The sequence below is a fragment of the Zalophus californianus genome, chromosome 4, assembly GCF_009762305.2.
Source record: "Zalophus californianus isolate mZalCal1 chromosome 4, mZalCal1.pri.v2, whole genome shotgun sequence".
Lineage (NCBI taxonomy): Eukaryota > Metazoa > Chordata > Mammalia > Carnivora > Otariidae > Zalophus > Zalophus californianus.
Genome location: NC_045598.1, coordinates 16,050,510 through 16,066,798, shown reverse-complemented (window position 1 = coordinate 16,066,798; position 16,289 = coordinate 16,050,510). Strand labels below are relative to the sequence as shown.

The window sequence follows — 16,289 nt, the reverse complement described above, 5'->3', positions numbered from 1 at the left end:
GTGGGTCATCCTTCTGTGTCCTTCTGTGTCTTTCTCCGTCTCTCTCTTTCTCTCTCTCCCTTCCTCCTGTGTCTCGCACCTTGCTCTCATCTTCTCCCGCTTTCTCTCTGTGCCTCGGTCATTTCCTCCTGTCTGTCTGTTTCTGTCTCCTCACATCTCCATCGCTCCCTCTGCCCCCCTCACTTGCTGTCCGTCCCGGCCGCTCTCTCTGCGGCTCTACTCTGCAGGCCGCGGGCTGCCCCCCTGTGGCTGGTGAGGAGTGTCCTCCCAGTAAGTGAGGCCAGGCGGCCTGGGGGCTCTCTCTGCCTCCCTCCCCGTTCCCTCTCCCCCCTCTCCCTGCCTTGTCCTTTCTCCCTCTCCCCTTCCTCCTCAGCCTCTACTTAGTCACACACAAGGCTCCAAGGCACTTTCTTTTGGGGTCTGGGGGCTGGCCGGCCCCTGCCCAGGACATAGCTAGGCCCCATCTAAACACAGTGGGCAGGGGCCCCTGGTGTTCCCCCACCCCCGGCGCTGCTTGGGCAAGGATGAGTGCAGCAACCCCTTGGGGAACAAGGCCCTAGAGGCTGCAGGCAACTTGTACCCACCTCAGGACTGGCTGTTGCTGGGCCCACCCAAGGGACCCAGGGGCTCCCGGGGTTGGGGCTCCAGGGTCTGAGTGTGTGGTGGAGGAGTTCTGCAGCAGGGAGTTGGTGGGATAGTCTGCTTTGGGGCGGGGGGTGGTCACGAGCATGTTTCCCACCCCCACCTGAGTGCAAGCAGCTCCCGGCCTCCTGCCCCTCCAGCCTTTGGCTCCAAGTGAGCTGTCTGGATAGGGTCAAGATGAGGGCCAGGAGGGAGAGCGCTGGCCAGGGTAGGCACCCAGAGAGCATACCCACTCCAGGTAGCTTCACTCTCTTACAACACCCTCAGCTCTGGGGGCTGGTTTCTGGAACAGACAGGGCTTTACCTTCTGCCCCAACCCTCAGGTACTGGCCGCAGGGAGGCAGGTCAGGGTGGAAGAGGGAGGTTACTCGCCCTGACCTACCCCTGGTCTAGGAACTTGCCCTGACCTACCCCTGGTCTGGGAGGAGGCAGGGGTGGGCTCAGCCTGGAGGGTCCGAACCCTTCCCAGGGCCTAGGAAAAAGGGGCTTTGTGGAGCCCCGGCCCCCTCCCCCCGGAGGGGGCACATTCCTGGGCAGAGGCCCGGCCTCCTCGCCCGCGCTGGGCCATGGGGCTGAGGCCAGGGGCTGGGGTGGGGGACTCTCAATGGGCCTCTGTGCCTGCTCACAAGGGGCCTCTGTGGCCGAGCTCATGGCCTCCACGCTCCGGCCCGCAGAGCGCCACCCACCCGGCCCCCGGGAGCCCAGCCCAGTGCGGTCCCTGCGTTTCAGAGCCGACAGCGACACTGTCACAAGCACTCTCTCTCCGTGTAGAAGTCCACTCCTGCCCCATCCCAACACCCCAGGGCTTGCTTAGCCCAGGCCCCAGATGGAGGGGTTCCTTGCTCGGGGGCGTGTGCCCCTGTGGGCCTGACTGAGCGAAGCGGCAGGGGGACGGGCCTTGTAGTCGGGCCCAGCTGATACCACTCCCTGTCCTACCAGCCTCGCCCTGTCACTGGTCACCTCTCTGAGCCCACTTCCTCCTCCGGGACTTTGCAGCTGCTCTTCCCACTGCCCGGAATGCCCTTCTCCCAGATTCTTCTCCATGGCTCACTCTCTCCCTTCAAGGATCCCCTTTGAGGAGGGTCCTTCCCTGGCCACCCTGGGAATATAGCAACCTACCCCTACCCTAGCACACCCTCTCCCCCAGCCCTGGTTCTTTCCCCAGAGGCCATATATTTCTTGCTCTTGTTTCCTTTTTCCTCCCACTAGAAAGTGATCTCTGTGGGGACGGGAATGGTCATTTGTGGAATTGACGGCCGGACCCTCTGCCCTGAGAACACCACCAAGCACATAGTAGGCCCTCAATATAGATTTGTTAAAGGAATAAATGCCTCTCTCAGATGAGAGGTAGTAAAACCAAATCCATCCCTCTGGTTTGTTGTAAAAACCAGAGACGATGATTACAGCTAACCCAGGCAGCCCCTAGTATGCACCCGGCGCTGTTCTAAGTACTTTACGTTTCTGAACTTAACCCTTACAAGAACCCTCTGGGGTAGGCACTACTATTACCCCCACTACACACGTGAGGGCATCGAGGCACATCGTCGGTGGGTAAGTGTGTTTCACGAGGTCACAGGGCTGTAAGTGGCCATTTTGCTCCAGCAGCTAAGCTTTTTTATTAAACTACACGGCCTCTTGTATAGGAAGAGCTCACGTTATCTGGCACCTACTATGTGCCAGGGTCTGCCCTAAGCACTTGTACATATTTAAACACTTATAACTCATTAACTTGGCATTTATAATTAACACCTAAATTCATGAACGTTATAAGATTTAATGCCTGAAAAATCTTGTACATAGTAGGGGCTCAAGAAACTGTGTGTATGTGCGCGTGTGTGTGTGTGCACGCGTGCACACGCTAGTCTATGTGTACTGTAAGCACATGAGGCAGACTGATTCAGCATCTACCACATGCCGGGCTCTCTTCTAAGCACCGTGTGTATGTATGTGTGTGACTCATTCGCAGCTCATATTAACTCGTGTTTTTAACTGCTACATGAGCTCATGAACATTATGTTTACTGTGTATAAAACATTATACTGGGGCGCCTGGGTGGCTCAGTCGGTTAAGCGTCTGCCTTCGGCTCAGGTCATGATCTCGGGGTCCTGGGATCGAGCCCTGCATTGGGCTCTCTGCTCCGCAGGGAGTCGGGGTCCTGGGATCGAGCCCCACGTCCTGCTCCCTGCTCCGCGGGAAGCCTGCTTCTCCCTCTCCCACTCCCCCTGCTTGTGTTCCCTCTCTGTGTCTCTCCCTGTCATATAAATAAATAAAATCTTTAAAAAAAATAAAAAAACAACCACCACCACAAAACATGATACATATCACACGTATGTAGTAGGTGCTTAGGAAGCAGTCATATGTGTATGCCCCCACCAGTCTGCTATGAATTTATTCAGCCATCACTTCTTGGGCACCAGCCATGTGCCAAGCACTACACTGGCTCTGGGGATGCAGGGGTGAATGAGATCCGGGGTTGCTCTCCTCTTCAGGTTCGCCATCCGGCGGGAGAGAAAGGGAACACCAGCTCCTGATTTCTAGCACTTGCTCTGTGCCGGGTGCCGCATCTAAGTGCTTGGGGAGATGGTGCGTGCAAGCATGATGTCGTTTATTCCTTCCAGCTCCCAGTGTGGTCAATGTAATTAATATCCTCCTTAGATTGAGGTGGAAACAGAAGCTCAGAGAAGTGAAGTCAGTGCCTGCGGTGTGGCTGACCTCAGAAGCCATGGTTTTCACCATGATACCCTACAGTCCGTGTGTAACTGGGCAGGATCTATGCAGTGCAGAGTGGAAGCTGCTCTGATGGGGGGACCCCGGGGGCTGGGGGATCCAGAGGAGGGGTCTCTAACCCAGCCAGGGTTGAGGGAGGAGGGCAGGTCAGGTGGTCTTCTTGGAGCAGGTGATGGCTGAGCCGAGCTCTGAGGGATAACTAGAACCAGCCAGGGAAGAGTGGGGAAGCATGTCTTGGTCACTCGTGCTGATCCCTGTACCAGCATCTTCTGGAAGCCAGCTCTTCTTGTCCAACTTCCTCTGTGCCACTGTGTGTGTTGGGGGGGGGGTGCCTCTTCTGCACCATCGCTTAGCTTCTGGATCAGGCTACGTCCCTGATGGTTGAAGCCCTTCACTGGAGGGTGGGGGGCTCGGCTTTGACCCTGGGCAGGCCTGCCAGGGCCACTGCGACCAGTGCTCATACGGGCAGTGCTGGGCATGGCTGTGGGCACACACAGGTGTCAGCCTGGGCGGGAGGCCGCTAGAGATCATCCCTGAATTTCCTCCCACTGGCCCAGCTGCCTGAGGCCACCGCCTACCAGGCCGGGCCCCTCGTGTTAACACCCCACTCCTCTCTGCAGTTTATTTCCGGGCCCTGGTAAACTTCACCCGCTCCATCCACTACAGCCCTCAGCTGGAGGATGCAGGCTCCGAGGAGTTCCGGAAGGTGTCCGAGGCGGTGGTAGACACGGTGAGGTGAAGGGGAAGGGGCTCGGGAGCTCCCCGAGTATGGGGGGCGGGACTGGGATGAGGTGAAGGTATCTGGAGGCTGACTGTGCTGTGTTGCTCACCAGCTCGAGTCAGAGTACTTGAAGATTCCTGGAGACCAGGTTGTCAGTGTGGTGTTCATCAAGTGAGAAGGGTCCCCTGGGGGCCGGTGAGGGACAGGTGGGGGGGAGGGGGGTGACAAGGAGGGGAAGTAAGAGAACCCAAATGGAGTGGATCTCTGTTGGTGGAAGTTCAGAAATTTGGGGAGACAGTTTAGACCTTAAATTGCCCCGCTCGGGTCCGGGCTGTCCAGGAACAGGGAAAGAGGAGATCAGGCCTGAGCTTCAGGCAGGGGGCCGAGGGAGGAGCTGAGGCTGCAGGCATCGACCTCACCCTGCTCCCCTGCCCCCCTGCCCCATCCCTAGGGAGCTGGACGGGTGGGTCTTTGTGGAGCTGGACGTGGGCTCAGAAGGGAATGCGGACGGGGCTCAGATTCAGGAGGTGCTGAGCACGGTCATTTCTAGCGGTTCCGTTGCCTCCTACATCACCTCTCCCCAGGGCTTCCAGTTCCGTCGCCTGGGTACAGGTAAGCCCATCCTGGGACCTGGGGCACTTCCTCATTTCTCAGACTCATGTGGGTCCCCTTCCAGTTCCCCCACCATGGGCTCTTCTAGCGTGGGGCCTGTACACCACTAGGGACAGGGAGCTCACTACCCCATGAGTCTGCTCCATCAATCTCTATGCAGCCCTGTCTTGGCTTGAGTATAATCTGTCACCTTGAACATGTGTCCAATTAGACCCAATTTCTGCTCTTCCCCCGTCTCTAGACCTCTACACGCTGACAGTAGGTGATAATTCCCTTCTGCATATAGTACTTTCAGATCCAAACACTTTTGCATTTAATAATAACCAACAAATGTTTATTGAATGCTGACTGTATGCTTGGCACTCTGTCAGGCCCTTATATCCAGCCTCCCATTCAGCCTTCATCATTCCTATGAGGTAGCTATTCCTCCTGTTTTAGAGATTGGGGGACTGAAGCCCAAGACACGTGGCTTGTCCCAATTCACATAGGCAGCCAGAACTGACACCGAAGCCCATGTCTGTACCAGTCTTGATGAGAGGAGATGAGAAGATGAGAAACTGAGGCTCAGAGAGGTCACGAAACCGGCCTCCAGTCACACAGCTATCAAACACAAAGGGGTGGCCTTCGCTCTCGGTCAGCCCGGGTTTCTTTGCGCGGCACCCCATCTCCTGCTTTGACTCCAAGGCCAGGCAGACCCCATTCATTCCCCACAGGCTCTGCTTCTCGGCTCCAACTCCATCCCTGTCTCTCCCCCGGGAAATCTCCCACATATCACCATCCCTGAGTCAGGGGACCCCAGCACTGAACATACTCTCACCCTACTGTGGTGTAGCCCAGTTAGAAAAAAAAAAACAGTGAAACCCTCACCTCTCTCATACTGCACGTAAAACCCCAGTGAATGCACCTAAAGATCAAGGTGCTCTTGTGGCATTCCCCAGCCCCAGATCTGAAGACTGCTGGGTGCCCTGCCCTCTTCTCCCCACTTTTCAGAGAGCCTCCCTGGCTAGGGATGGTGGGATGGGCCTGGCTCAGCCCTGCAGCCCACGGCTCCCAAGCCCCAGAGGGGCCGTTGCTGATCACACCTTCCTTTCCAGCACAGACACCCCCGCCCCCTCTGGCCGCTGTGGCGGCCGCGGTGACACCAGGTGAGAGTGTAAGCCAGACCTAGGCCCAGCCGGGTACCTGGACGAGTTTCTGGACGGATGGGAAGGAAGGATGAGGGCGAGATGGCTGGGCAGAGCCCACAAGCCGCCCCTTCTGCCTTTCCCCTTGTCCTCCCTGGGCCAGCTTGCGGCCTGCATGTGTGTGACGTGGTGGTTGCATGCGTGTGGCTTGTTAACTGTGTGTGGGGTTTCCGGAAGGGGTGGGTGAGGCCACTGCCACACGGCCCATGCCCCGTGTTCCTCTGCCGAGCTGAAATCCGCCAGAAACCAAGTAGCCAGACACAGGGCACCAAAGCCTGCTCCGAGCCACGCAGTGCCTGTGCCGCCCACACACTCCACCCCGCCCCCCCGCCCCTGCCCCTCTGACCCCCTCCTGCCCCCGCAGTGCCCCAGGTCGCGAGAGTCTGCACCGAGGCCGAGTTTGCCTGCCACAGCCACAACGAGTGCATAGCCCTGGAGTATCGCTGTGACCGGAGGCCTGACTGCAGGGACATGTCTGATGAGCTCAATTGTGGTGAGGGGCCATCCAGGGCCACAAGTCGCCTGCAAACACCAGGCAGGGCCAGGGCACACCTGGGCCCCCAAGTCCACTGGGAGCTGTGAGGGTTTGGTGCCGGCAGGGGGCCCTGAGGGAGGTGGGCAGGGATACGGGAAGGGCGGGGGCAGCCTGTGTGGTAGGGAGGTACAGGGAGGGCCAGCAGAGCGTGGGGGCGAGGGGTGAGGAGCCACACACCGCCACCCTGTGCCAACACCAGGAGGGCTCTGTCCACAGAGGAGCCGGTCCCAGAGCTCAGCTCCATACCCCCCGCTCTGGTGGAGACACGACCCTTAGCGCCCCAGCCGGAGGTGACCACCCCACAGCAGCTCCCAGGCATGCCCACTCCCCAGCTTCTGGTCCCCAGCCCAGGCCGGCCTCTGCCCTGTGGGCCTCACGAGGCCACCTGCCACAGCGGGCACTGCATCCCCAAAGACTACATCTGTGACGGGCAGGAGGACTGCAAGGATGGCAGCGACGAGCTGGACTGCGGTGAGGACCGGCAGGGTGGAGGTGGGGGAGGGCTGGGGGGCACAGGGGTGTGGCCAGGGGAGAGCCTCTGGGTGAACCTGGCCCGGTCTCCCAGGCCCCACCCCACCCTGTGAGCCCAATGAGTTCCCCTGTGGGAACGGGCACTGCGCCCTCAAGCTGTGGCACTGTGATGGGGACTTTGACTGTGAGGACCGCACCGATGAGGCCGACTGCCGTGAGTGTGCCCCGCCCCGGCCCAGCCCCCCTGCCCCAGCCCTGCCCGTACGACCGTCTGCTCTCCCTGGCCGAGCATCAGGGCACTGGGGACAGACCTGAAGGTTCCTCTCTCTCTGCCCCCGGTGGTGAGGGCTCTTAGCTCTGAGCTGAACTTTGCAGGAATCCGTGTGGCCAGACTGCCTGTGGCTAACGTCTCCTTGTTTCTCTTCTGTACTTTGTTACCATAGATCTTCTCTGCGTTATTTATGCTTGGGTAAAGGTCAGACAAGTGGCCAAGAGGCCTTGATAGCCCGGTGTCCCCTAACGACGTGACTCTTGGCGAATGTGGCAGTCAAAACCTTCCCCTTCTGAGTTTTTTGGACATCCGTCTGCCCAGCTCTTCATCATCTCCCCTTTCCGTCGTCCATTGGTTCATCCGTGCATCCACCCATCCATTCACCCAACTCTCGGTCCATCCGCTGTCTGTCCACACAGCTCTTCATCCATCTGTCCACCCATCAACCTAACATCCTTCCTTTCTCCTAGCCATCTATCCACCCCATCCACCCAGCTGACATCATCCATCCCTCCAGTCAATGTTAAGCACGTCCTGACAGTTAAACGGGTGAGGCTAGAGAGTCAGACACCCTATTGGGTAGCATCTAGAGTGTCCTGCCCTGTGGGTGAAGCCTGGGGATTGTTAGTCTAAGATGGAGGATAATCTTCAACCCACTTCTCTGTGATCCCGGGTCACGTGCCTGGGTGCATGTTGACATTCCTTCTGTCCGCCGGTCCAGTTCCTCCCTGCCTTCCTCCACCTTCCCTGCCGCACATCTGTGCCAGAGAGAAGCAGCAGCGTGCCACAAACTGACAGAGTTTTATGATAGCCTTCCTGTGGCTCTAAGCTTGCCTGACGAGACAGCCCCTTGGGAAGGAGAAGTAATTGCGGGCTTTTGTTGAAAAGCCCTTCTCAGCTGGGGAAAAAAATGGAAGGAGACCACGAGTCCTTTTTGGCAGAGCACAGCACCGAGAATGTGAAAGCTGAGTGGCCTTGGGAACTCCTAGAGTATTGGGACAGAGGCCCCAAGCTGGTCAGTAGAGGGCTGCCTGGCCTCCCCTCACTTCCTTCCCTGTGGTCTCTCCTACACCACTCTGCCTTCTCTGTCCCTGTCCGTGTGTCTGTCTCAAAGTCAGTCTCCCCGAGGAAGAACGTTGGTCACCATCTACTAGAGATGCCCAGCTGGGGGCCCAGCCCTGGTGCCAGGCCAACCCTAGGCTGCTGGCCAGTCCCCAGGTGGCACGCCTGGGCCAGTCAGCAAAGTTTGGGCTGTGGCAGGTCCCTCGCAAGGCCTTTCTGCTAGAGAACCTTGCACCAGGCACTACCTGGCGTCTAGGGATCCCAGTCACTTTGCCTGTGCCTTCAACGGAGCGCTTTGGGCTTCTGAGGCTGGCTGAGTGTGGAAGGAACTGAGTGACTGTGATGTGCCAGTATATCTCTGTTTTGGGGAGTGCAGGTGCCGCGAATGGTGGGGGCAGGGTAACGTGATGGCCATTTGATGGCCGGCTGGTGAGAGCTGGCAGCGTTGTGGCAACGGTGTGTGGGTCTCCTCAGGGCAGCTGTGTGTCACATGGGTGAGAAGAGAGAGTGACCTTGGGGACACCAGGGGAAGGTGGGCAGGGTCGACTGTTGGGTGTAGGTAGGGAGTGGGGGTGACCCTCCCCGAGGGCAGTACCTGCTGCCCACACCGCCTGGCTCTGTCCCCCAGCTGCCAAGCGCCCCGAGGACGTGTGTGGGCCCACGCAGTTCCGCTGTGTCTCCACAAACACATGTATCCCGGCCAGCTTCCACTGTGACGAGGAGAGTGACTGTCCCGACCGCAGTGATGAATTTGGCTGCAGTGAGCAGGGGCCGGGGTTGGGGGCGCAAGCCGTGGGCCCTGGGTCCCGGGGTGGGTTCCCGTGGCCCCGTCCAGTCTCAGCCCTGCTCTCCTCCCCGACCCATCCCTTTGCCCTCACACCCCTCACCCCCACTGTGGTCTCCCCAGTGCCCCCCCAGGTGGTGACTCCTCCCCAGGAGTCCCTCCAGGCTTCCCGGGGCCAGACAGTGACCTTCACCTGCGTGGCCATTGGCGTCCCCACCCCCATCATCAACTGGAGGCTTAACTGGGGCCACATCCCCTCTCATCCCAGGTACGGTTCTGAGCCCAGGGAAGGGCCTGGGAATATGGGGGACGCTGGGCTGGTGGCCCTGGCCTGACCCCACCTCTGTCTCGGGGCCCGCCAGGGTGACAGTGACCAGCGAAGGAGGCCGTGGCACGCTGACCATCCGTGATGTGAAGGAGGCAGACCAGGGGGCCTACACCTGTGAGGCCATGAATGCCCGGGGCATGGTGTTTGGCATTCCTGACGGTGTTCTGGAGCTCATTCCGAAGCGAGGTACGGCCGGTGGGCAGGTGGGCCCTGGGCGCGGTGGGAGAGCCAGGGCTGCCTGCTGGTGACTGGCTGCAGCCCGCTCTTGTGCCACCCGGCAGGGCCCTGCCCCGATGGGCACTTCTACCTGGAACACAGCGCCTCCTGCCTGCCCTGCTTCTGTTTTGGGGTCACCAGCGTGTGCCAGAGCAGCCGCCGCTTCCGAGACCAGATCCGGCTGCGCTTTGACCGGCCCGATGACTTCAAGGGTGTGTTGGTGGGCAGACAGGTGGGCGGGGAGTGGGGTGGCGCGCCAGGCTCCCGTGGGCCTAGAGAGACGGCAGAGGGGAGAGCAGCATGGGTGGGCGAATGGGGCCGGGTTCAAGGACGGGCACAGGGTGCTGAAGAAAGGCTGAGCCCTGTGAGAACAGCACTTCAGGGGAAACAGGTATTTCAGGAAAAGCCAAGTCCACACTTGATGTCTGCCTGCTTGGGTTATGAAGAGGATGGGCTCTGGAGCCAGATCCCTTGTGTAAATCCTGATGCTCCCTTACTGCCTATGCCCTTGGTCAAGTGGCTGTCTTATGTCTCCATTTCCTCCTCTACAAAATGGAGATAAAATAAGAATTACCCCCCACATTGTTGGAAGGACTTAACGGGTTAACATATATAAACCACTCAGAACAGTGCTCAGTCCATGCTAAGTGCCCAGTACATACTCCCTGATGTCCTTGTTATCATCTGCAACATCCTCATCCTGAGAGACTCAGAGGTGCCAGTGTCCCCAGAGCCAGGCTTTGGCATCTTCTCAGCCTGGGGCTGACCTCCAGCTACACCCGTTACTGTCGGTGTGACCCTTGGCCTCTCCAGACCTGTTTTCCCAAACCTAAAGGCAGGCAGCTGGACTCCGTTGTCTCTGGCTCTGAGGGGCAGAACCGCACGGGCCCAGACATCACATGGACCTGGGTTCAAGCCCCAGCCCCCATTTGCTGCCCCACATCAAGCTGCACCCTGTCTCAGTTTCTGCATCACAAGGGATTCAATGCCAGGAGGGAACTTAGCTGCCTCCACAGTAAGCACTCGGCTGGTGCTGTGGCCTGACACACAGTCATCGGACAGCCAGTCGTCCTTGCAGGGTCAGGGCTGTTTTTACTCTTTTCGCATGAGGACCCTAAGGTCCTCTGAGAGGCTGTGGGGCTTCCTTCCCTAGGGTGACACAGCTGTTGAGTGGGTGTTTAGAGCTGGACCCCAGGCCTGTCTGATCGGAGTCAGAGTGGTCAGGGTGGGCGGGCTTCCAGGCTGAGCAGGTGGCCTGTGCATGGATAGTGATTAGGATGTGGGGGACCCGAAAACATCCCTGCGAGGGAAGGAGGAAGGCAGGCATGGGGGAGCGTGGCCTGGTCTTCGGGGTTCTGTATGGTCATCCTGCGGGTGAAGGTGTGGACTCCTCCATGGTTACAGGGCTTACGTTTATGAGGAACGGGGCGCACACACAGATGTAGTCATAGCACAAGGAAGGAATTTCTAAGAGTCAAACGTGTCCAGGGTTGGGAGGGACTGCCTTTGGAGGTAATGAGCCTCCCACGCCTTAGAGCTGTTCATTGTGGTAGCCACTAGCATGTGGCTATTAACATTAAAATTGATCAACTCACTGGCCTGCCTGGGTGGCTCAGTCGGTGAAGTGTCCGCCTCTTAGTTTTGGCTCAGGTCATGATCTCGGGGTTGTGAGATGGAGCCCCAAGTCGGACTCCATGCCCAGCAGGGAGTCTGCTTATATTCTCTCTCTCTCTCTCTCCCTCTGCCCCTCCCCACCGTGCACACGGGCTTTCCCTCTCTCTCTCTCAAATAAATTAATAAATCTTAAAAAAAATATTTAATTCACTTTCTCAGCCACGTTTTGAGCGCCCCGTGGCCACATATGGCTAGTGGCTACCATATTGGAGGATACAAGTATAGGACATGTCCATCCTTACAGATATTCTCTTGGATGGTTAGTGCTGCCCTAGAGATCTGGAAGCATGCTGTAGAGAGAATTTCTCCGTGTGTGTGTGTGTGTGTGTGTTGTAGGGGGGCGGCGCAGTCGGGCTAGCCAACTCATCATAATGGTAGCAACCATAAACAGCTGGTTTTGAGCACTTCCTTTGTGCCATACTCTGTTTTAAGCATTTCCTATCAATTTGCTCATTTTATCTTCCTAATAACCTTCTGAAGCAAGCCAGTATTACTTCCATTTTACAGATAAGGAAACTGAGGCCTTTCTTCAGACTCACACATCTGGAGGGTGGTAGAACCAGGACTTGGCATCTGTTCGTCAACCCTGGGTAGCTCTCTACTGCCCCCTGAGGGCCGTTCCGACCCTGACAGTCTGGGGAGCTGTCCTCAAACAAAAGGCTCTGAGAGGGGCGCCTGGGTGGCTCAGTTGGTTAAGCGACTGCCTTTCGCTCAGGTCATGATCCTGGAGTCCCGGGATCGAGTCCCGCATCGGGCTCCCTGCTCAGCGGGGAGTCTGCTTCTCCCTCTGACCCTCTTCCCTCTCATGCTCTCTATCTCTCATTCTCTCTCTCTCAAATAAATAAATATCTTTAAAAAAAAATTAAAAAAAAAAAAAGGCTCTGAGAAGTCCTGCTACAAAGAATCCCCTTGACCTTTTATTGACCCTGTGGTTCCCAAATGGTTCTCAGCCACCATTCTGCATCATTGACTTTCCCCAGAGCATGTTTTGGGAAATTCTGCTCCAAAACCGTAGGGAAGAAAAAAAAAAACTGCTTTTTGTTTTTCTTTTTTGACTTGGGGAAAGACACTAAAGTTCTCTTTAAGTCACATTTCTCCCAGCACTTTCCCATCTTTCTGGACAGCCGCCTTTCGAGGCGGGTATCTCCGGCAGGCATGCTCTGCGGCCCTCACCCCTCCCTCTTGCTGCCCGCAGGCGTGAACGTGACAATGCCCGCGCAGCCCGGCATGCCACCCCTCTCCTCCACCCAGCTACAGATCGACCCTGCTCTGCAGGAGTTCCAGCTGGTCGACCTGTCCCGACGCTTCCTGGTGCATGACTCTTTCTGGACTCTGCCTGAGCAGTTCCTGGGCAATAAGGTGAGGGACCACCTGCTGCTCTGGATGGGGAAGGGGAAAAAGGCCAAGCCCCCCTCCCATGCCCAGACTCTGCTCTGGAGGAAAGGTGGACACTGGCTTATTTGTTCAGGGTAGGGCGTCTGGCCACCGTGCTCAGGTTGGAAGGAATGCTGACTCAGCCTTTAGAAAGGGGCTCCTCAACCATTCCCCCCACACCTGAGATGAGGTCGGTGCTCCTTCTCTGGCCTCCCTGGGCAACTTTTATTCTACCCCCCATATCAGACCGAGTACCACCAAGGCAGAGCCAAGTCCCACCCATCTCCGCTTCCCTGTGCCCAGCTCTGTGCCGGGCATACAGTGAGCCCCAGGCACACAGAGGGAAGGAGGAAGGGCCAAGTGAACACAGAGCAGGCATCAGGTCATGCCCCTGGCTTCCCTGCCCCAATCTGCCCTGTCTCGGCCAGGTGGACTCCTACGGTGGCTCCTTGCGCTACAAGGTGCGCTACGAGCTGGCCCGGGGCATGCTGGAGCCAGTGCAGCGGCCGGATGTGGTCCTCGTGGGCGCCGGATATCGCCTCCTCTCCCGAGGGCACGTGCCCACCCAGCCTGGCACTCTGAACCAGCGGCAGGTTCAGTTCTCCGAGGTAGACGGTGCCTGAGCTCTCAGGGCTGGGGGAAGGGGCTACAGGCTGGGCAGGTGCTAACGTGTGATGCCTCCACACACCTTCGTTCGTATCCAGGAGCACTGGGTCCACGAGTCTGGCCGGCCGGTGCAGCGGGCTGAGATGCTGCAGGTGCTGCAGAGCCTGGAGGCCGTGCTCATCCAAACGGTGTACAACGCCAAGATGGCCAGTGTGGGACTGAGTGACATTGCCATGGACACCACTGTCACCCACGCCACCAGCCACGGCCAGGCCCACAGCGTGGAGGAGTGCAGGTGCCTGACCTGGCAGGGCTCAGAACCACAGAGTCCGTGGCAAGGACAGGGGAGAAACAGCAGGGCCTCACGGTTCCTGTAACCACTGTCTTCGTCCTGCCCCCACAGATGCCCCATTGGCTATTCCGGCTTATCCTGCGAGAGCTGTGATGCCCATTTCACCCGGGTGCCGGGCGGGCCCTACCTGGGCACCTGCTCTGGCTGCAACTGTAATGGGCACGCCAGCTCTTGTGACCCTGTGTATGGCCACTGCCTGGTGAGTAGTGCCAGTTGGCATTTGAACACTGGCTAGGGGCAGGGGGCACAGACAGGGTTGGGAGGCCCAGGCTGAAGCTTCTTTGTGCCCACAAGCTTAGCATGAGCCTCTAGAATGACTGTCGTGGCTGCTAGATAAACTGTCATGATCTCTGGATGCATTAACAGAGATATAACATCCAGATAAGGGAGGTGAAGGTCCTTCTCTCTTCCACCCTGGTCAGAACAGTCCTGGAGAGTACTGTGTTAAGGATGGTCCTTAGCAAGGCAGCCCTAAGGGGAAGAAGCCTGGAAATCATATGTACTTCTAAGGAATAGTGGAGGGGGCTGGGATTATGGAGCTGACCGAAGACAAGGCTCAAGCGGGGAAAGCTACCATCTTCAAATTCCTCAAGAGCTGCATAGAGTAAGAAGAAACAGATTCCAGAGGGCTGAAATGGCCAGTGGGTACAGGTTAGAAGAGGCAGGCGGGTTTAGGTCAGTATAAAGCAGGCATTTAGAACCTTCTGTGGAACAGGCTGCCCATGTGAGGTGCTGAATTCCCCATCAGGATGCGGCTGGATGCTCCCCTGTCTGCAGAGCTGTGGAGTAACTCCAGCATGATAGAGGAGGCTGGGCCAGCCGCAAAGGGCCACGCTCAGAATGCAGTGTGGCCCTACACTGGGGGCGGAGGCCTGCTCTGTAGGACCTGAACCGCTCCATCCCCTTCCTCCCAGAATTGCCAGCACAACACAGAGGGGCCACAGTGCAACAAATGCAAGGCTGGCTTCTTTGGGGATGCCACCAAGGCCACGGCCACTGCCTGCCGGCCCTGCCCTTGCCCGTACATTGACGCCTCCCGCAGGTCAGAGCCGTTTCGGGGTGGGGCAGCAATGCTGGGTGGGGAGAGGGCAGTACAGCAGGCTAGGGGCAGACTCTGGGCCGGGAGGTGGCAGACCCGGGTTCAAATCCTAACCTGGTCACTAAATTGTTCTGTGCCCCTTGACTTCTCTGAGCCTCAGCTTCCTTCCCCATCTAATGGACCCATCTGTCTTCCTAGTGTTGCTATGAGGCTGCAGATCAAGAATAGGTGGGCAGGGGCTCAGTCAGCAAAGCATGCGACTCTTGATCTCAGGGCTGTAAGTTCGAGCCCCACGTTGGGTGTAGAGATGACTTAAAAATAAAAAAAGGATAGGTGGGGAAAGAGACGGCATCATGCCTCACGACATACTTCGCCACGTGGGCAACAGTCACTTCCCAGGGTGGGAGTGTAAGCCCCGGCCTGGTGCATCACTGCAGCCCTGCCCCTCTCCTGCCACTTGATACCCACAGATTCTCGGACACCTGCTTCCTGGACACGGATGGCCAAGCCACATGCGATGCATGTGCCCCAGGCTACACAGGCCGTCGCTGTGAGAGGTAAGGGAGAGCCGGTGGGGACCGGGGCGGAAAGAGCTGTGCTGGGTGGGGACACGGAAGCGCCGCTGACGACCCTCCCTCTCTCCCCCAGCTGTGCCCCGGGATATGAGGGCAACCCCATCCAGCCCGGCGGGAAGTGCAGGTCCACCAGTGAGTGTCACAGCCGCCAGCCCCTGGCACCTCCCCGGGCTGCCCACCGGGGCCCCAGTCCTGGAGCCCTGCCCTAACCCCATGATCCTCGGGGAACCATCCCATTCTGCCGCCGGTCTGGCCAGACTGGCTCTATCCCATTCCCGCCTGCCTTGCCAACACCCACTTTGTGCTTCCAGACCAGGAGATTGTGCGCTGTGACGAGCGAGGCAGCATGGGGACTTCTGGGGAGGTCTGTCGCTGTAGGGTACGTGTGCCGTCCCCTCCCCCACCCCAGGGGCCTCTGGCGGGCATGCAGCTGGGAGAGGGAGGAAGGAGACTCAACCTTCTCCATAGCTCCTTGGCTGGTGGGTGACAGCTTAGCTAGAGGCTGCTGAGCCTGGCTGGCTAGTCCTCCTTCCCCTCTTGAGAGGTGGTCTGGCATCGGGAAGGAGCCTCAGTTGGGGAGTCAGGTAACTTGGGCTGAAGTCCCAGATCCCTTGCCAGTCATTCTTCGTGTGACTGACTGCTGTATCTGTATTCTGTCTTCGCTTTCACATCCTCACGCTGATGTGATCTTACGGGTATTAGCATCCCCAATTTACAGACGAGCAACGGAGGCTCACAGGAGCCTCCATCATTTGCATTAAGAGTGGAAGACTCGAGTGTCAGTGGAAAAAAGAACTGGGCAAATTTTGGAGTTAAGCGCCCTGATCTTAAATCCCAGAGTGGATTAGCAAGCCGAGGGGCCTGGTGTAAATCATTTCCCATCCCTGAGCCTCCACGTTCTCATGTGGAGCATGGAGGTATCACATATTTCTCGGTACTCAGGAGAATTAAATGAGCTGGTGGTCGAACAGAAACCAGCACAGTGCATAAAACACTCTACATAAAGAGTAGCAGTAACTTTTAACCAAATGGCTGTATTTCAAATCTATGCATGTTTGTGAGCCCCCTACCAGCCAAAGTGAAAAGGGGGAAAAGATTGGTTGCTGAAGCTCCCCT

At 57.9% G+C, this 16,289-nt stretch overlaps 1 protein-coding gene across 3 annotated transcripts in view; it reads left to right on the top strand.

Annotated features, from left to right (window-relative positions):
* The window catches only part of HSPG2 (heparan sulfate proteoglycan 2), a 97,413-nt gene that overhangs the window by 35,668 nt on the left and 45,456 nt on the right, over positions 1 to 16,289 (top strand). For 2 of the 3 annotated variants that reach the window (XM_027605161.1, XM_027605145.1), the window contains exons 4-22: positions 3,990 to 4,099; positions 4,203 to 4,261; positions 4,542 to 4,702; positions 5,797 to 5,847; positions 6,251 to 6,379; positions 6,638 to 6,892; positions 6,987 to 7,106; positions 8,854 to 8,985; positions 9,133 to 9,277; positions 9,372 to 9,523; positions 9,619 to 9,765; positions 12,423 to 12,586; positions 13,030 to 13,209; positions 13,306 to 13,502; positions 13,611 to 13,758; positions 14,474 to 14,601; positions 15,069 to 15,155; positions 15,247 to 15,305; positions 15,485 to 15,552. In XM_027605161.1, the coding sequence (XP_027460962.1) occupies positions 3,990 to 4,099; positions 4,203 to 4,261; positions 4,542 to 4,702; positions 5,797 to 5,847; positions 6,251 to 6,379; positions 6,638 to 6,892; positions 6,987 to 7,106; positions 8,854 to 8,985; positions 9,133 to 9,277; positions 9,372 to 9,523; positions 9,619 to 9,765; positions 12,423 to 12,586; positions 13,030 to 13,209; positions 13,306 to 13,502; positions 13,611 to 13,758; positions 14,474 to 14,601; positions 15,069 to 15,155; positions 15,247 to 15,305; positions 15,485 to 15,552 (2,492 nt within the window). The remainder of the gene's footprint in view (positions 1 to 3,989; positions 4,100 to 4,202; positions 4,262 to 4,541; positions 4,703 to 5,796; positions 5,848 to 6,250; positions 6,380 to 6,637; positions 6,893 to 6,986; positions 7,107 to 8,853; positions 8,986 to 9,132; positions 9,278 to 9,371; positions 9,524 to 9,618; positions 9,766 to 12,422; positions 12,587 to 13,029; positions 13,210 to 13,305; positions 13,503 to 13,610; positions 13,759 to 14,473; positions 14,602 to 15,068; positions 15,156 to 15,246; positions 15,306 to 15,484; positions 15,553 to 16,289) is intronic. The other variant, XM_027605152.1, reaches the window with a different exon arrangement.